Here is a 20,689-nt window from a genome sequence, read left to right as displayed (position 1 = left end):
TCAAGATTAAAAAAAAAAGGAAGGAAGAGGACCCTTTTTATTTAATGACTGCCCGAATTTTTTTTAAAGTTAAGTATTTTCTTGATGAGACCGTTAAAATACATCCCTTTTTCCATTTACAAAAAACAAATCATAAAAAAATAATAAAACAAGAGGAGGCGGCCGGGGACGCTAAAAATGTTTCTTTTTTTACCTGGCCTAACCAAGATTTTCCAATGGAAGTGACCTTTGCAACTTGAGAACAATGTCACAGACTCTGATGGTTTTTGTATAATAAATATTCCCTTCGAATATTAAAGCCATTGGTCACTTTTGATTAACAGTATTGTTCAAGGCCCACACTTCGTGTAGAACACAACTTCTATATAAAATAACAAACCTGTGAAAGTTTAGGCTCAATCGGTCATCGGAGTCAGGAGAAAATAACGTGAAAACACACCCTTGTTTCCGCATGTTTCCTTGTGTCATGACATGTGTTCAAAATAAATTTGTAATTCTCGCTATCGAGGATTGATATTGTTTTAATGTTTTCTCAAAAAATAAAAGCATTTCATTGAATAATATTTCAAGAGAAGTCTTTCACCATTACCTTCTGTAAACCCTGTAAGTTATTTGTAAATCTGTGAACTTTTTTTTTTTTTTCTGTACCGAAAGTGTATAATGGCTTTAAGACTATTGAACCGTGAAGACATTATTTACTGGTACCATCTAAACTTTAAAATTTGCATTAACTACATGTAACCATTTTTACGACATTAAAAACCAAGTGCTGTACTTTTTTTATTGAGCCTTAAGCATTCCTGAAACATCGTTGAACTCCTTTGGAGTATACCAGCAGCTAAATGGGTGCATACAATTTTTATCATTCCCACAAACAACCTCTACCCTTGATTTATACATGTACAAATGTATGGTTACTTGGTACATGTAAAAATCTGGATGATGAGTGTAGAGTTGAAGTTAAAGGCAGTGGACACTATTGGTAATAACTCAAAATAATTATCAGCATAAAACCTTACTTGGTAACGAGTAATGGGGTGAGGTTGATAATATAAAACATTGTGAGAAACGGCTCCTTCAAACCTCAAGTTTAGAATTTGAGGTCTCGAAATCAAACATCTGAAAGAACACAACTTCGTGTGACAAGGGTATTTTTTTCTTTCATAGTTATCTCGCAACTCCGACGACCAATCGAGCTCAAATTTTCACAGGTTTGTTATTTTATGGATATGTTGAGATACACCAAGTGAGAAGACTGGTCTTTGACAATTACCAATAGTGTCCAGTGCCTTTAAGTGTCTTTATCAGGGACACAAGTGACCAGCACTTCGACCCTTCGTGCCAACATCTAAAAATTGGGGTCCTGAATACCCACAGTTAAAAAAAAAAAAAAAAAAACGACTGCTCAGCAATGATACCATCAGGACTACATATCATGGAAGTCCTCCTGAACATTTCGCGCTTAAAGGAACACGTTGCCTCGGATCGGTCGAGTTGGTCTATAAAAAGCGCTTATAACCTTTTGTTATAAAATGCATATGGTTGGAAAGATGTTTTAAAAGTAGAATACAATGATCCACACAAATTTGCCTCGAAATTGCGTGGTCTTCCTTTTACTTTGCGAACTAACACGGTCGACCATTTATGGGAGTAAAACAATTGACTCCCATAGATGGACGACCGTGTTAGTCGACGAGGTAAAAGGCAATTTCGAGGCGTGTTTGTGTGGATCATTGTATTCAACTTTTACAACATCTTTCTACCCATATGCATTTTATTAAAACCGGTTACAGACGCTTTTCAAGGACAACTCATCCGATCCAAGGCAACGTGTTCCTTTAAGACCCACAGAATTTAGTAAGCGCAGAATTGTGCTCTTTTAGTCTTGGAAGTGTCTTCAAATTAAGCAGACATTTATAATAATAACAGCTTCCTGATGTGTTTATTGTCTCTGGACAAGCTTTATGCTTCTGAGATTTGCATCAAAACAGTCTGAACAAAGATGCCAAGTGGATATTAATCTAGCCACTGTTACAACAATACCTGTGTTACAACCCCATGGTATTTAAGAGTAGAATATTGATCATTCTCTACACTTATGTACCCTATACGCCATTGGGTAAAAGGAGGCTCCTTTTGACCAGAAAATCAATGTCCCCCTTCGGGGTCTCGGGTGCTGCATGTTTCAGACTAATTCTTATCAACAAGTGTCAAGGAATAAAGAATCTGGTCAAAGAGTTTGTATCGTTCCGCTGCCTCTGGCGACTAATACTAGGATTTCCAGTCTTAATTAGTTTTGTAGGAGGCCATGATCTTGAATAGAATAGAAACGCGTTACTGTACTCTAACAAAATGCTAACGAGAATAAGGTTACCAGCTGAAATACCATGTGGCAGACATGACCACCTGTGACTGGTGTCCTGTAGTTAAGAAGAAAAAGCAAATTTCTGAAAATAGTTTCTTGAGGTTTTTACTTACATTTAAAGGGTTAGCCTAACTAATACATAGAAAGCAAAATAGATTTTTTTAAAGAGAAAGGGAAATGACCATCTTAGATTTATGATGTACTCAAATCCAAAAAGATAATTTCACTTCGCCAACCCGACCACCCATATTTTCAATACTCTATAATAAAAAAGTCCTCATCCGGATGGAAAAAAAATAGGCTGTATTTTTCACTAGTGTAAAGGCACTCTAAAAATATTTTCACTGCATGCACCTCATTCAACGCCAACAGCACGTGTACTGAATGTTTGCGATAAGGTCTATGCCAGGCCTACATCTACAAAATTCTCTGCAACAAACACTGCTTCAAATATTCATATCATACCCCTACACAGCCAAAGACAACATTTTCAGCACGGACAATAAGACCTTAAAACCAACTTTTTAAAACTTATTTCTCACAGCAGAAGCGACAGATAAAACTGTAAAGGCAAGCAAGTACAAAAGTGATACCAATTTTTTGTATAGCGTCCCTCATGCTGTCCAAAAGTCGCTCATTACAAGTCTCTCATGGTGATGCTTCTTGTGCAAACGTGACGGGACAGCAAGGAGACATGCGTGCACCATTATGTACGCGCGTTGTACAAAATGTATATGAAGTACACGTTGGAATTTGTGTTTATTGAACGCTGACATGATGCTGTTTTGTCAACTTCACAAACACACGCTGTGCTATGCCTGTTTTGTCAACTTAGAAAATGGCCGCCAGCGTGCAGTCCGGGTCATGTTTATAGGCCAGTGTGCCCTCTACCTCTCATAATAACTCTATGATTACGGTCAAACTTCGGGTGGCATTTGAACCGACGATCTTTTGCCAGACGTCTTACCAACTAGACCACTACGATTGCCCAGGAGCTGAAGGCAGTTTTAGCAGTGGGTACCGCAAATGATTTAATAGATGTTTGTTCTTCTCTACCTCTCCCCCCCCCCCCCTCCCTCCCCCTTTTGCAGGTCTCTCCGGCGCCGGTAAGACGACGATCAGCTTCGCCCTAGAGGAATACTTATGCCACCACGGCATTCCAGCCTACTCCCTGGATGGTGACAACATGAGGCAGGGCTTGAACAAGAACTTGGGTTTCTCCAGCGAGGATCGCGAGGAGAATATCCGACGTGTGTCGGAGGTCGCCAAGCTCTTTGCCGACGGCGGAGTGGTGTGTTTGAACTCCTTTATCAGCCCTAACGCAAAGGTGGGTTTTTTCAATCTTTTGAATTATTTCCGGTGCTTTTTAGTCTTAAGTTATTGGTTCGAACCCAAAATCATTTAAAAAATATCCTTGTCAGTTTTCATTGTGGTTTCAGGCCTGACACTTCATAGAATTGAATTGAATTGAATTGAAGCAACGAAGGCAGGTGCCTCCATGCCCCCTAGTCATTGCCTTGAAATGCTACAGTAGCCCTTGAAGTGCTACAGTAGAAATTTGCAATTTCCTAATATGGTGTCCTTGACCAAGGAGAAAATGCATTGGTGTCCTTGGCCTTTCAAAAACGAAGCAAGCAGGCCTAGTGGTTTATCATTGACATCTGAAGAAGAAAAAATTATTGCACTTCTGCCGCTTCCAAGGTTATACCTTAAACTTTGGGTGTGAGCCCTGGCTACATGGTAGTTAATGGTTGTATGGCAACCCTGAACAAAGATATTGACAAAATAGGGAGACTGCCAACATAGGGCTAGATAGCTCAGTTGGCAGAGTGCAGGCACGTTAATCTGGAGGTTGTTGGTTCTAATCCTGCTCCATAGTCACTTTGTCTTTGTTCAACCCCACATGAGTTAAATAGTTTTAACAAGTTATTGTTAAATTGCTAGGCCTATATATTATATCATTTACGACTCTTAGAAAACTCCATACGTATACTTCATTTTTGTGAAAGGTTTTTAGTGAAGTTTAAATAAAGTTATCCGATTACTGCCATGCCATATCGAAAACAGTGTGTGATCCGTGGCTAATTAGGCAGTAACGAGTTGTATGACTTCTAACTGGCATCTGCCCTAAAAACAAGAAGATGCTTTCAGAAAAGGGAAACTGGCAACATATGGCTCAATTTATTTAGTTGGTAGACCAGTGGTAATGTTTGTAAACTCAGTGGTCAAGGTTCAATTTCCGCTCTAGTAAAATTTGTCTTGGTTCACTCCCATAATAAGTTTCTTGAATTCTGAATATTCGTTTTTCAGGACCGTGAGGCCGCTAAGGAGCTTCATCAAAAGGGTGGTCTTCCCTTCTATGAGGTGTACGTCAGTACGACTCTGGAGGTGTGCGAGGCACGAGATGTCAAGGGACTCTACAAGAAGGCGAGGGCTGGCATCATCAAGGGTAAGTCAGGGCTGGAAGTTGGAGGGGGGGGGGGGAACCAAAACTTTTACTGGACTCAAAAATTTGGTACAAGACAGGTTTAAAAGGAGTAAAAGCACTATCTAACAGGCCTGCATGCTTCGTTTTTGAAAGGGCAAGGGCACCAATGCATTTTCTCCTTGCTGAAGGGCATTCTATGAGGAAGGCGCTTTAACATACAGTTTATTCCTGCAAGGTATGTGAGACTACATTTGTAACAATTTGACCTTTGACCCCTTGAACAGGTTTCACCGGTATTGACCAGGAATACCAGATTCCCCAGAGTCCAGACGTCAATCTCAACGCAGGCAGGGACAGCGTGGACCAGTGTGTAGAGAAGCTCATCAAGTTCCTACGTGAAGAGGTGAGGGACTCTGGGCACCAGACTGAGTTCAAGGCAGTGCTTATTCGTTTCACCCCCCAAAAGATTTCATGCCTGAAGTATTTCTTAGATTCACACTTTTTGTGACAAATTGCCTCTTTTCTCTAAAACTACATTTCTTCAAAGGGTGTCATTTCTAACACTGTTTTTTATATAAACGGCTCTCCAGTGCTCTTTACCAAGAATGTTATTTTTTTTTAATGGTGATTTTCATTATGTTGACAAATTTGTTAACAAAGTATTTTGTTGTTAATTATTTTTTTTGTGAAACAGGGTATCATTCCAGAGTCTGCTGTCGACAGCGTCAAGGAGCTGTTCGTCCCAGAGGAAGCCCAAGAAGCTGCCAAGAAGGAAGCCGAAACCTTGGACAACGTGGAGATCAACAAGGTGAGAGATGGTTAAGCTGGTTCGACGGCCATCGTGGCCAGTGTGTTATTCTAGGCCTGGCGTGTCATTGGCGAGCAGTCAAGCGCATTGGACTCATGCTCTTGTTTTTCTGATCAGCAGTGTGTGGGTTTTTAGTCCCAGTCGCGACATGGTGTGTTGCTGAGTGTGCTACAGCACCTTGTAAGCTATTACAAGGTGCTACATCAATGAGTCTTATAATTGAAAACATAGCTCTGCTTATCCTTGTACAGAATGCTGCAGCATGTCTCCTAACTGGTACTAGAAAGTTCAATCACATCCCCCCCCCCATACTCTATAAACTACACTGGCTACCTGTCAATCAATTCAATTCAAAATAATCATACTCACATTCAACCCTACATACACGATCTCTTGACACCCTGTACAACTAGACCAGGTCTAAGATCTATCAGCAATACGCTCCATGTTCCTCGAACTCGCCTGGCCAGTTACGGGGACAGGGCTTACTCCAACATAGCACCCAGCCTCTGGAACTCACTTTCGGAATACCTCGGACAAATCCACAATATCCCTCTTTTTCAGCAGAAACTCAAAACACACTTGTTCTTGCTTGCTTTCCAACATCTTGACAAAACTTGACCGGGGCCTTTGAATGTTTTCCTTTTTCAGTAAAGTGTGCCTTATAAATGCTGTAGTTTATTATTATTATTATTATTATTATTTATCCTGTTTAAAAACAAAAATTATCGCTTGATGTGCCCCATGGTGTGAAATGAAGTGCTGTATTATAAGAACCAAGGAGTAATAATAAAACTGGTTTTGGGGGGAATTGTTGGGAGATAATCCGTCTCAAGACCTATCAACTGGGCACAATTTCATAAAGCCTGTAAGCACGAACATTTGCTTAGCATGAAATTTCTTCCTTGATATAAACAGGATTACCAACCAAATTTCCATTTGTTGCATATTGCTTGTTACTGGTATTTAGCTGGTGTTCGCTTATCCTAAAAATCGCGTGGAAATTTGTATGGTAATCCTGTTTTTATCAAGGAAGAAGTTTCATGCTTAGCACACGTGGTTACAGTGGTTACAGCGTTTTTTAAATCGGGCCCTGCTGCTTTCAAGAATGGCGAAGTATTTGGATCAAATTTTGATAATTGTTCCGGTATCTTCTCTGTTTTTTCCTTTCTTATCACCATTGTCTCTATTCACTCACCACAACCACTCAAAATCCATTGGCATGTTTGTTTGATGATTACTGATTACTGGTCAAGGTCCGCACTCAAACACTGAAAAAGCCTTTTCTGTGAACAGAGGATGTACCACACCTGAACGTACCAGCATATTTATTTTACTTGTGGCTCTACTGGTCGATAAAATCTGGACTGACAGAGTCTCGTAAACATTACAAGTTTGACTACAACTTGACGCAGTTTATGGTGGGCGCTGACTAATGAAAGATCATACACTGCAATGAAAAGACTGAAGCCTGGTTCATACTTCCTGACTACAACTTGACGCAGTTTATGGTGGGCGCTGATTAATGAAAGATCATACACTGCAATGAAAAGACTGAAGCCTGGTTCATACTTCCTGTGTGTCATACAAATTTTGACGTCACAAATCCGCAATGAATAATTTGCAACAGTTGAAATGTGCTCAACTCCTGCGAAACATTCGCTGCGATAATGGCAAAGTGACGTCAACATTTGCTTCACGTCTATCAAATGCAGTATTTGTGGATCATCATCGTTTGACTAAAACAAGCGTTTACATTAGTTTCATGATCATAGGTGGGCACAAATGATTGTTTTTGTTTACAAGTAAGTGGAAGCTAAAGTTAAATTCTCGGGTTTTCTTCTTTTTATTGTTGAATTGATTTACTTTCATATTTGTACGGTCATAAACAACCTTAACGAAATGAAATCTCTCCTACGCTAATCTCCAAAGTGGTTGGGGGCCACAATGTGCCAGAAGTCTGAATAGGTGTAACACTTGCACAGTCTGTTAAAATCCGTAAAATCTGAGCTGCTATAAAATATACTCGCGAAAACATATTGAATACAGCTTTGTGAGCCTTTTTGAGATATGGCGGACACAATGCTACAACACTACAAGGTTTGGATAAACTTGTCTGCGCACACCCAAACCAAACAGAACACTCCTATCACGTCCGCCATACCTCAAAAAGGCTTTAAGAGATGCCGTTTACAATTGCCGTTCCTTACATGTATGTGTCAGAACAAAGTATGAGGCATAAAACATACCAGCATATTTTGGTACTTAATATTTGAAGATGACCTGCAAAAAAAAACCAAGTTCTTATTTGCTGAATGCATCCGGCCTCATTAGACATGGTAAGATGCACAGTTACAGGATGCGGGTACTTTTTCAAAATATCCACAGATTTACATTAAACTTAAAGGGTTTGAAGATAATGATAGTGGAAAGCTTCCCTCCAAATATTACTAGCTGAGGTTGTGTAGTTTTTGAGAAATGGGTAAAACAAGTCACAAAATAATTTTCGTCTCATGAGACGAAAATTATTTTAGCATGTAAAATCCTATTAACCAGTTATGATATTATACCAAAACCATAGCATAACTGGTTAATATGTTTTTACATGCTAAAACTGAGACAAAAATTATTTGTTTTACACATTTCGTAAAAACTACAGCACCTCAGTTAGTAAAATTTCAAGGGAAGCTTTCCACTATCATAATCTTCGAACTGTGTAAGTTTAATGTAAATCTGTGATCATTGTGTTTTTTGTTAGGAAAAAGTACATAGACCCTTTAAAGGGTCTATGTACTTTTTTTGTAGGACAAAAAAACACAATGTCCACAGAACTACACTAAACTTACACAGTTTGAAGATAATGATAGTAGAAAGCTTCCCTGGAAATATTTCTTGCTGAGGTGCTGTAGTTTTTCAGAAATGAGTAAAATAGTGTCATGAAAATAATTTTCGTCTCAGAACACCCCAGATCGCAGAGTAGGGCTTTTAAAACCAAAGATACAAAAATGTTAGTAGGCTTTGCTCTCGCAAGCTTTCATGCTTTGCTCTCATAGTTTAGTTTTTTTTTCAACAGCCTGTAACATCCCTGAACTGCTGTTGGGTATTTCTGGCTCTAATTTAATACCCCAGTCACCAGTTACCAATGTTACATTACTACCCCTGCAGTGTTTTTTGTTTAAAGTGGAATTCTTTAGGAAAGTGAACCCCGATCAACATTGGAAGAGCGGTAAAGCCAAGGGCGAGCAGTTCAACAAAAATATTCATGTTTAGATTTGGGGCCATCAATGCTGAAGTGCAATCTGGAGGAATTCTGTGCTGGACAGCACAGTGGTTTTTTGCTCAAAGTGCAGAGCAAAATTTGTTAGTTCTGGATAGGCCCGCCCAGCACTGCCCACCGTAGCTACATCAGCCCCTGTTCAACTTGTATTTCTTGTGTCAATGTGTATTCAGAATAAATAAAAAATAAATTCAATAAGACTACCCCAGACCACTGTATTAACTCTGAAGTGTAGTATTTAAAGAAGGTTAATGATTCCGAGTCTATGTTGATTATGTTTCTAGGTGGACATGCAGTGGGTCCAAGTTCTAGCTGAGGGCTGGGCCTCGCCTATGACTGGATTCATGCGAGAGAGAGAGTTTCTACAGTGTCAGCATTTCAACTGCATCCTTGACGGTAAGAAGATCCCTTATCTTAAAGATTTCTGGGAATGAAAATAAGAAAAGGGCGAGTGGTCGATTTCACAAATTTATTAAGTTAGTAACTCATCTTAACGGAGTAGCTTTAAGTTTTTAATATCTCCTAGGACTAGAGGACTAGTCCACAATCTTTGTGAAATCGGCCCAAGGTCCCAATTTCGTAGAGTTGCTTTAAGGCAGTGGACACTATTGGTAATTACTCAAAATAGTTATTAGCATAAAACCTTTCTTGGTGACGAGTACTGGGGAGAGGTTGATGGTATAAAACATTGTGAGAAACGGCTCCCTCTGAAGTGCCATAGTTCTTGAGAAAGAAGTAATTTTCCACGAATTTGATTTCGAGACCTCAGATTTAGAACTTGAGGTCTTGAAATCAACCGTCTAAACGCACACAACTTTGTGTGACAAGGGTGTTTTTTTCTTTCATTATTATCTCGCAAGTTCGATGACCGATTGAGCTCAAATTTTCACAGGTCAGTTATTTTATGCTTATGTTGAGATACACCAACTGTGAAGGGCTAGTCTTTGACAGTTACCAATAGTGTCCACTGCCTTTAAGCACAAAAAGTAGCTGAGCACAACAGAATTTACTTCCAGCCAAATTACCCCATGTCACATGTACAGTTTGTGACTGGTTTCATGCTCATATCTGCTAAGCAGACAATTGTTAAGTAATATTTTTGCAAAAGCGGCTCTATGAAACTGGGTCCTGAATTGAATTGAGGATGGTTACGGTGATTCCACTTCAGGCATTTACACTTAAGGTTGGTGGAAGTGTATTTTGTGATGTGATCGAGCTAAATAAGTTGTTTGTTTGAAACGCCATTGTGGAGAACCAAGGCGAAACAAAAAATAGACGATTTAAATGCCAAAATTAAATTTTTCGTAAATGTCTGAACTTCTTCTCATAGGCGGTGCGATCAACCAATCAGTGCCGATCGTTCTGTCCATCTCTACGGAAGACAAGGACCGACTCGCTGACAAGAATGCCTTCTCGCTGTCTTACGAGGGTCAGCGCGTGGCTATATTACGTTCTCCGGAGTTCTACGCTCATCATAAGGAGGAGAGATGCTGCCGTCAGTGGGGGACTAGTAATCCTGGCCATCCGTACATCAAGGTATGTCTTATTAATTTTGGTTTTTATCCATACACCGATGTGTGTAAGCACTGTTTACTCAGTACTTTCCCCGAGTCCTGTGAAAAAATTACAGGCATTTTACTCGGGTGGGATTAGAACATTGCAAGGGTCATGGGTTCTTATGTCATTGCGGTACCCGCTGCCAAAACATAGGATTCGAACTGCCTCTAGCTACCTGGAAACCACGGTAGTCTAGTTAGTAAGACAATGCATCTCCAGGTTTCTTGAGGAGACATTTTGTCTTGAAGATGAATAATCATTTTAACCATATCTCAATCTCAGATGGTAATGGAAAGTGGTGACTGGCTCGTTGGAGGAGATCTAGAAGTTCTGGATCATATACGCTGGAACGACGGGCTCGATGAGTACCGTCTAACACCCAATCAGCTGCGGGATAAGTTCCGTAAACTCGGCGCCGATGCGGTCTTTGCGTTCCAGCTGCGTAATCCCGTGCACAATGGCCACGCCCTGCTAATGAATGACACTAAGAGACGTCTGAAGGAACGTGGATACAAGAAACCTACTCTGCTGCTTCACCCTCTAGGTAAGGTCCTCCGACAAACTCTCAACGAGAGGGGTTTTTCCCCACTTCATGATCTTTTTCAAAGTTGCATTGGTATAAAAGCACCAGTGTCAATGAATATTTACTTTTTCAACCAGGAGAAATTAGACTTCTATCTATTCAAGATGGCGTCGTTATATGGCAACACGGTTTTGCAGGCTCTCTTTGGTTCTGAAGTGTAAAAAGTGCAATGTTTTAAATTTCTTGGATTACATTTATCATCAGATTTGAAATGGGGATGTAATGCCGATATTGTTGTTAAGAAAGGTCAGCAAAGATTACTTTTCTTGAGACAGCTGAGAAGCTTCCATGTCAGTCAGGCACATCTGTTGAAATTCTACCGAGCGATGATAGGGGCAAAGTTTAGGCCTAAAATACAGGGGGTTATCTACAGTAATGTGTTTCCCTCTGACATATTATCAAATAAACTAACTCATAAATGGCTTATAAGTGTCACATTAAATCAATTCTTTGATTGGAATCGCTGATTATTATTATTATTATTTCCTCTCTTTTAGGTGGTTGGACCAAACAAGATGACGTGCCTCTTCCAGTTCGTATGAAGCAACATCACTCTATCCTAAGCGAGGGTGTTCTAGATCCAGATAGCACCGTACTAGCAATCTTCCCGTCTCCTATGATGTATGCAGGACCAACAGAGGTGAGCAACAATGTTTGGGTCTTGTTCCCTTACTGTTTTGCTGTTTGCAGATGAGAGATGTTTTGTGCTTGTTGTGTTGAGCAATCAGTACTCGGTTATTTAAGACAAATTGTTTTTATGAGGTTTGGAATTAGGGTGTATCAGTTGAGGTGACCAAGCCCGACACTGAATGGATAATTTCGTCATCATTGCCTTGGTGCCCCATGACATGTTCCAGTATCAGGCCTGATACAGTACTTCACAGAGGCAATTGCCTCATTGCCCCTGGTCTTTGCCTTGGTACCCTTTGAAAGGTTCAAATGGTTGGGTTGGCATAGTGGTATATTTCCGTGCTTCCATCTCTGGAAAGTATCAGGCCAGGCTTATGTTATTTTATACAGAAAGACTTCTCCTCCTGACTGACTCTGTTTGTATAACACTGGTTGGTATCACACTGCTGTAGATGCAAAGGTCGTGGGTTCGAATCCCACCCGACTATTATATGCCGGTGACTGAGTATACAGTGCTAACACACATCGGTGTGTACTGGTAAAACCAAGAATGAATATTCGTTATCCCTAATGCAAATTTAACATCTATTGACTATGTTTGTGTTTGAATCTCCAGGTACAATGGCACGCTAAAGCTCGTATGGCTACTGGGGCGAACTTCTACATTGTGGGTCGCGACCCCGCTGGTATGCCGCACCCGGACGGTAAACGAGATCTGTATGATCATTCCCATGGTAGAAAGGTATGTACGAATCATAAATGATAACAAAAACTACATAAATCTTGCCCTCTTAAATTAAAAATCACAAAAATGTTGCCCTCTTGCATTTGTTGCCATCACTGGGGTCAAACAAAAAAAGCGTACCGGTGCATTTACGCCATTCACAAGCCAATGATAGGTCAACCTTTGACCTCAGTGAGGGTGCTGTTTCAGTTTGTGATCAGATGAAGAACAAAAAGCCACTCCAACAGCTTTGTTTCACTTACTGCATTTCTTTGAAACTCCTTGCCTGGTGCATGTTTCCCTCCATCCTAAAGAGGAATATCAATTCCTACCTATGGGCAGTTCCACGGGGTCGGACGTACATTTCGGACACTTTAACAAGTGTATTATTACAGTGGTATAAATAAAAGGAATTTTTATTCTGGATAGAGGTATAAGGCAGTCACTTAAGTTATTTCATCAAAAAATTATTCATCCATGTCTTTGGATATGGACGCCATTCGCCCAAAACACCATGGTGTCGGACGTACTCAGAGAAATGCCTTTTTATGAAAACCAATATTTGTTGTTCAAACTCTGTGATGTGTTTGAACTTTAATGCAATTTTTTCTTATTTATGGATTCATCAGACCTCTGTCATTACACTTTACCATAAGTCATTTGGTTTTTAAATTTGAATTTTAAGGAAAGGCATTTAATATATTGGTGTCGGACGTACATTTCACAGTGTCGGACGTACTTGTCCGAAATTGCATTCAAAAATAGGTAACAATCAGTTCAACTTTTCACTTTTGTTATAAAATAATGATTTAATCTACCAATTTGGTGTTGTAATATCAGATTAAATCATTATTTGTTGAAAAAAGTGGTTTAATTGTCAAATTATACCACGTTTTGAGATCAATAGAAACAATGTGCATGTGTAATGCAACTTGTACATGATGTACATGCGTATCCTTATGCATTGCTGTGGCAACCAAAACTGGCAAAACACCCAAGTTTCAAAATGTTGCCTAACAATGAAAGATATGAGTCTGCAAAATAACATTTGGTCCAAATATATTGTAGATTGGACTTGTGTTTAAAAAAATTAAAGTTTAAAGTTCTTGGTGGGTAACTAGTGCCAAGGTCAAAGTTCACCAAGAATTTTGGTATTAAATGTTTTGATATTTTCTCTCAAGAACCAACTTTAGAGCATTGTCAACAGTTTACTAAATGAATGAGAGCTCTATCCTTGCTTGGGGGTTACCACATGTACCTGAATTTAACAAATATACTGCAAAAACCAAGCTTTTCTTATATTAATTATAAGTACCAGTGGGTTTTGGAAATGGAAATTACAATTTTCTGCGGATTAAAATTATTGTGTTTTTAACAGCCAATAGAAAAAAAGGGGAATGAAATACACTTGCTTTGAGGCAAGATTTGAGTGATTTGGGTGAGAGTTACCCTAGGTACCAATTTATAGCTTTGTATGATATTTTAAAGGCATTCAAAAAGGCTTTCACATAATTATTTTGGAGGTGTCGGACGTACTGGTGTCGGACGTACGAACAAAATGCACGTCCGACACCAGGATTTTGTACGATTAAGAAGATTTTTTTAAAGAAATAATTCCATGGTTAGATAGAGGGCATCAATTGTGCTTTGTAGTGTAAATTTGAAAATTTTCTGCCCACGGTTGAAATAGGGAGATTAAAATATTCACTATTTTGGTGTCGGACGTACATCGGAAAAGTAAGTTTCCTAAAATATTTAATATCATAAAATTTTGAAAGAAATTTTTTTTCCATCATTGTGTTGTTACCATAGCAAACTTCAACAAACACCAAAACACCAAAACAAAACACTATTTAACCACAGTAAAAATTTTGATTAATTTGGCAAAACATTATTAAAGTATTTTTTCAGTCGAAAATAGCACTTGAGCCGCTGAATATTTTCAGTAAAAAATTATATTTTATTAAAATTCATACAATTAGCTACAAAATGATGCCTCATTTGCCACATTAGTGCCATTTTGAAATTTTGGCACTGAGGTATACATTTCTTTGGAACTGCCCCTTTAGCCCTCTTTGATTTATTTTTTATCTTGAATATTTTCTTTTAGCCCCTTACCAAGAGTAACTCTAAGACTCCATTGGGCAAACTTGCATATATATATAATATAACAAAAATTCAAACACAAGTCAGCGTGTTAAAAAAAAAGAAATTTCAGTTGTATCTGTTGTCCGAGTGTGAATTGTAACTCAACAAAAGAGTGGATGACTTAAGTTGGAAACCTCCCCTTAATTCAAAGTTTTCTTGATGTCTTATTCTTAGGTGCTGACTATGGCCCCTGGTCTAACCCAGCTAGAGATCATCCCATTCCGTGTCGCTGCCTACAACACCAAGAAGAAGGCCATGGACTTTTTCGATCCGGAGAAGAAGGAAGACTTTGACTTCATCTCGGGGACTCGTATGCGCAAGTTGGCTCGATCAGGTGATATGCCGCCAGACGGTTTCATGGCACCTAGAGCCTGGGAGATTCTCTGCAATTACTACAAGTCGCTACCATTGAAGTAAAATGGTTATACTGCCCTCTAACTGTTGAGAGAGATGTGTTCAGAGACATCTCTTCTGAAGTGAGAATATTTTCAGAGCCATGATTTTCCATATTTTTTAAAACTGTTATATGAGACTGTGACACCTGTTGTATTTGAATACTTCAAATGAGGTGAAAGTTGACTTATATCAAGCGTCAGTGCAAAAACGTTGTGTCTAGATTTCGCAAAATTTGTGTCTCGCACAAAAATGACAATTTCAATCTCATGCGTATGGAAAGTTCTATTGCAAGAGATGCAACATTCTTGACAATTTCAATCTCATGCATATAGAAAGTGCTATTGCAAGAGGTGCAACATTCTTGACAATTTCAATCTCATGCATATAGAAAGTGCTATTGCAAGAGGTGCAACATTCTTGACAATTTCAATCTCATGCATATAGAAAGTGCTATTGCAAGAGATGCAACATTCTTGACAATTTCAATCTCATGCATAAAGAAAGTGCTATTGCAAGAGGTGCAACATTCTTGCACAGACACATCGATTTGATCTTCTAAATCCAGTAAAAATTTGGAAAGTTTTAATTCTCATTTTGGGGCGGAATGTCAAGTCTGAATGAATGGCTTCAGCTGTTGCTACGGCTGTTGATAAGTCCTATACTTTCATACTGTCATTGCAGCCATTATGCATAGTCATAGTCGAAGTCACTTGATTCAGACTCAACATGATGTATCTGAACAGCTTTTCTTAATTGATGACAAGACTGCCCTCGTGAGGTGACCTTTGATGAGTCTGACCTCACCATTCTTTTTAGAGTCTTTCTTCCATTTTTAAAAGTTTAACTATTTAGTTTATTTATGTACATGTTTCTTCCATGGATCAACTTCCTCAATATTCATAATTCCAGTTAATGTCATTCCAATGAAATGTCCAAACACTTGACAATGTCCTAATGAAATGCCGAACAAAACCTGATGAATTAAAAAAAAAGTGTCTACAAGCTACGCTTTATTTAAAGTGATTGCACCTGAACATTCTTCAACGATAAAGTGGTGGTCATTTAAAAACTGAAACTGAATTATGGTCGTGGGATGTACGTAGAATAGGGGTACTGTTTAAATGGAAATTGTAGTAAATTCAGAAATTTTAGAAACATGCTGCCTGCTGCTCTTCAAGATGGTTAGTCGTAAAAATATTCATATTTTTGCGTCAGAAAAACATAAGTGAGCAATCACAGCCCACTGGTAAAGAGTGGTTCAAAGGTCGAATCAAGTTTAGTGATGCACTTATTTGTCAATGAGAAATAGAGTCCTTGTGAAAATGGAACAACAAATTAGAAAACTTTAATGGTTTATAATGCTAACTGTGTTTGAGGCAAAATTTGACAACATCAACAACATTTGATTGTATTTGAGGCAATTTTTGACATCAACAACATTCAATATCATACATTTTTGAATCTGTGGGTTTTTATATTTTTTCATACAGGAACAGTTTCTGTTCATTCCATAATATGGTGTTCAATTAAACTGGCTTTGAACTTGACCTTTTGATTTACCCCAAAATGTTGTTTTGGACTGACAGACTCACTCATTGTTGATAAACAAAGGCACAATGTTTCATAAATATTGCTCTTAAAAGTTTCATAAGGACTTTTACTGAAAAATGATATTACAAAACTGACCAAAATATTTACCTTTGGACCGCCTTTTAAAGGAACATGTTGCCTTCGATCAGGCGAGTTGGTCTTTCTTTGAAAAGCGTTCTGTAACCATTTGTTCTAAAATGCATATGGGTAGAAAGATGTTGTAAAAATAGAATACAATGATCCACACAAATATGCCTCGAAATTGTGTGGTTTTCTTTTTATCTCGTCGACTAACACTGTCGGCTAACACTGTCGGCTATTTATGGGAGTCAAATTTGTAACTCCCATAAATGGTCGACCGTGTTAGTTCGCGACGTAAAAGGAAAATCGTGATACTTGTGTGGATCATTATTTTCTACTTTGAAAACATCTTTCTAATCATTTGCATTTCATAACAAACGGTTTCAAACGTTTTTTATAGACCAACTCGTCCGATCCATGGCAATGTGTTTATTTAATGCCTAGCATCAGAAACGAAACTGAAAAGTCTGTCAAATTAATATTATTTCCATGTTCTTATTTTCTTGTTGGAAGGTCTTTGGAGTTTTAAGGTTAATTTTTTTTAATAAACAGAAACACTTGTAGATTGACAAATATACTATTTTTGGTATTAGCTCGCAATTTGCATGTTTCCCAAATTAAACTGTATACTCCTTGCGCAACGTGCAGCATGCTAACATACGCCTATCTTGTCCGAAGTCTTTTGGAAATCAAGATTTTGCAAAAGAATATTGACTTCCAAAAAGGTGGATGCGCATTCTTTTGGGGTGTGTTCGCGTTGTGCAAAGTGTCTACTTACAAATAATGGAAATGCTAGACTTGTTCAAGTCTTCCCAGTATATCGTTCTGGGAAAATATTAAAAGGTGCTGCCAAATTATTTTTTTGATTAACTTTGACATAATGTGGAAGAGACTTTTAATTATTCGTCATGCTCAGTTTAATGAGTGTGCTCCGACCACAGTTGAGGGGTTTTGATTTTAAACAATCGAACAATAAAATTGACGAATAAATGGAATTTTAGGGGCCCAATTAATAGAGTTGCTTTAGCAGAAAATATTGCTTGACACTTTTCTGCTTAGCAGAAATGAGCAGGGTACCAGTCACAAATTGTATTTGTGACATGGTAGTTTGGCTGGTAAACATATTGTGGTTGTACGCTTTAGCTTTATTTTGTGCTTGAAATTGGGCCCAGTTTCTTAGCACCTTGGAATTTATGTAAAAAGTATGGAACCATGAACAATACTGAGGAGACTTCAACAAGTCTAACACTGCATCATCTTATAAAATTAAAGACTATATTTTCTGTACTGTTGCTTTTTGACCTTCTGGTCAAAATTAATAATAATAATAATATATAGCTTGGATCATGAATATAAACAAATAGAATAAATAAAAGTATTGGTATTATAAGGCAAGAAGAAATTTGTGTCCACTTGTTTTGTTTTACGAGATTTTTACTTGGTTTGTAGCATTTTGGTTGTAAAAATATATTTTTTTGGAAGGAGTAAGATTTCATATTCTGAATTATGTTGACTTGTATTTTTTGGTGGTGGGATGGGGGGGGGGTGGGCTAGAGGGTTATCTGTCGTCACCTGGAAATATATATATAATATGTTTCTGAACTTTTTAATTTTTTTAGTAATTGTTTTTAACGATTTATATGTTTAAAAAAATAAAGTTGTGTGTGGGTGACTCCGCCTACCCTTTTGTGACGTTAATCGAGGCAGACTTTGCCTCGATCGAACATCGAACACGTACGTGCAAGTACACTCAAGTCCTAGTCGTGAGTTTGTACGTTTCGAAAAAGGTTTTTTTCTTGCATTTTCCCGGCAAAGTTGACCAGGTGTACTGCTGCTGGATGCACCAAAACAACTAAATATGGGGTCAGTTTGCAAAGTGGTCCGGTCCGAGGTCTTTTCCAGCGCTGTGCAGCAAACACTTCCGAGCCGTCATGCTTCGAGAATCCGGAATACACTACACACATTGACATGAAGAGACGCCATTCCAACAATTTATCCAGCTTGTGTGGAAGTCAAAGAAGATACATAAAAGATGTGACGAACCTGAAGGAGCATTTGCCCAACGTGAAAAAAATCAGGTTTTGTTTCAACCTTGAGGGCAAGTTTTTAGCTTGCGCTAAGCGTCACTATCTTGTGTTGGTCTCGATTGACGTCACGAACAGCTCGGGTCGGGCTTATTTTCAAATCTGTAAATAACATGGAAACTACTTTTTTTAAACCTTATTAATTGTTTATTCATATTCCACTCATCAAAACACATATTTTAGTGACAAAAGCTTTATTTTGACAATATACCACTTCCTGGTAACTTTAAGGTTGAAATAAACAAAAGTGTTGTTCTTTAAGGACTTGTGTCTTTCGGAATAACGTTTTTTTTTGTCTGTCACTTTAAAGACACTGGACACTATTGGTATTTGTCAAAGCCCAGTCTTCTCACTTGGTGTATCTCAACTATGCATAAAATACCAATTCTGTAAAAATTTTCAGCTCAATCAGTCTTCGAAGTTGCGAGATATTAATGAGAGAAAAAACACCCTTGTCGCACCATGGCCATACGAAGTTGTGTGCTTTCAGATGCTTGATTTCGAGACCTCAAATTCTGAATTTGAGGTCTCAAAATCAAATTCGTGGAAAATTACTTCTTTCTTGAAAATTACGTCACTTCAGAGGGAGCTATTTCTCACAATGTTTTATACTATCTACCCATTATCGTAATCAAGAAAGGCGTTATGCCAAAAATTATTTTGAGTAATTACCAATAGTGTCCACTGCCTTTTAAGTTGAGTTTGAACTTGAATTTGCGACCTCTATAGTAGTTCAATGATGAGTTATTATCAAATGTAGTACAAGCATTATACAGTATACAGAGTTGAGACATAATTCTAACATGGCTAAAGATACTCCGTTAAGTTATTACCAACATGCAGGGGAAATTTGAAGCATAGTGCTTTTTAAAAATGTACCCTGGGACAGACAAGACTGGGACTAGACAAGCACAGACAGACGGACGAGACCAGTCAGATAAGTAAATAGGTACATTGTTTTGAGTGAAACAAGATGATTACAATGACATTTAACAGTTATCACTATTGGCCTAGTAAATACATGTTTAAGAAAGACGTTTTAAGAATGTTCCTTGAGAAACTTTCAAGCGTCAGGGATTGCTTAATGTTGGTTTGGAGGTTGTTCCAAAATATTATACCATTTGACATAAGACTATTTTTAGAGTATGAAGTTCGGCTGAAGTTAATATGAAAATCACCCTTTGATGCACCACGAGTGTTATGTGAATGAACTGATGAAGATAGGGTAAAACAATCATTGAAATTGGCAGGCAATGTACCACAGTTATATCTGTACATGAATTTACCTAAATTAAAGCTATACAGGTCAGAGCCAATTGCTTATTTTGTGAAGTTCTACATTCAAAGTATTCATAACCACATCTACATTGTCATGAATATATAGTAAGTTTGTATCGTCTGCAAACAAACAGAATGAGATCAAATCGGATGAATTACAAATATCGTTTATATAAATAAGAAACAATAACGGACCTAGTATAGAACTTTGTGGAACTCCACAAGAAATTGATTTATGCAATGATATTGATGAATTATATGAAACAAATTGCTTTCTATTTTTCAAATAGCTCATGAACCAGTCCAGGGGTAATCCCCGAACAGCAATGTGTTCTAATGTTGCTATGAGACAAGTACAAACAAATACATATCCATTTATAGAAAAAGAGAGGGGAAAGGGATTAAGATCCAGAAAGAAGCGGGAAAATAACAGCCAATCAAAGTTTCTATTTCAGAAACAATACAATGTTGCTATGAGAATATCATGGTTAACCGTATCAAGGCGCCTTGGACAGGTCCAGGAAAACACCAACTGAAATTTGTTTATTTTCAATTAATTTAATGACTTTATTAAGTAAACTCGTAATTGCTAATTCAGTGGAGCGTTGTGCTCTGAAACCATATTGTGATTCTGATAGAATATTGTGCTTGTTGATAAAATCTCCGCTTCAGTGACAGGGGCTAGAAATAAAGAATGTGGACACCTGTCACCGAGGAAGGTATTAAACGACCGGTCGGAC

At 38.2% G+C, this 20,689-nt stretch overlaps 1 protein-coding gene across 2 annotated transcripts in view; it reads left to right on the top strand.

Annotated features, from left to right (window-relative positions):
* LOC117303818 (bifunctional 3'-phosphoadenosine 5'-phosphosulfate synthase-like) overlaps positions 1 to 16,700 on the top strand; it is a 32,403-nt gene extending 15,703 nt beyond the window's left edge. For both annotated transcript variants that reach the window (XM_033788192.1, XM_033788191.1), the window contains exons 3-12: positions 3,457 to 3,692; positions 4,676 to 4,814; positions 5,078 to 5,196; positions 5,488 to 5,601; positions 9,163 to 9,274; positions 10,209 to 10,414; positions 10,718 to 10,979; positions 11,516 to 11,658; positions 12,265 to 12,390; positions 14,695 to 16,700. In XM_033788192.1, coding sequence (XP_033644083.1) covers positions 3,457 to 3,692; positions 4,676 to 4,814; positions 5,078 to 5,196; positions 5,488 to 5,601; positions 9,163 to 9,274; positions 10,209 to 10,414; positions 10,718 to 10,979; positions 11,516 to 11,658; positions 12,265 to 12,390; positions 14,695 to 14,937 — 1,700 coding nt within the window. In that variant the 3' untranslated portion in view covers positions 14,938 to 16,700. The remainder of the gene's footprint in view (positions 1 to 3,456; positions 3,693 to 4,675; positions 4,815 to 5,077; positions 5,197 to 5,487; positions 5,602 to 9,162; positions 9,275 to 10,208; positions 10,415 to 10,717; positions 10,980 to 11,515; positions 11,659 to 12,264; positions 12,391 to 14,694) is intronic.
* Positions 16,701 to 20,689: the final 3,989 nt, after the last annotated feature.

Source organism: Asterias rubens, chromosome 20 (genome assembly GCF_902459465.1).
Source record: "Asterias rubens chromosome 20, eAstRub1.3, whole genome shotgun sequence".
Classification (NCBI taxonomy): domain Eukaryota; kingdom Metazoa; phylum Echinodermata; class Asteroidea; order Forcipulatida; family Asteriidae; genus Asterias; species Asterias rubens.
This window is presented reverse-complemented; position numbering and strand designations above follow the sequence as displayed.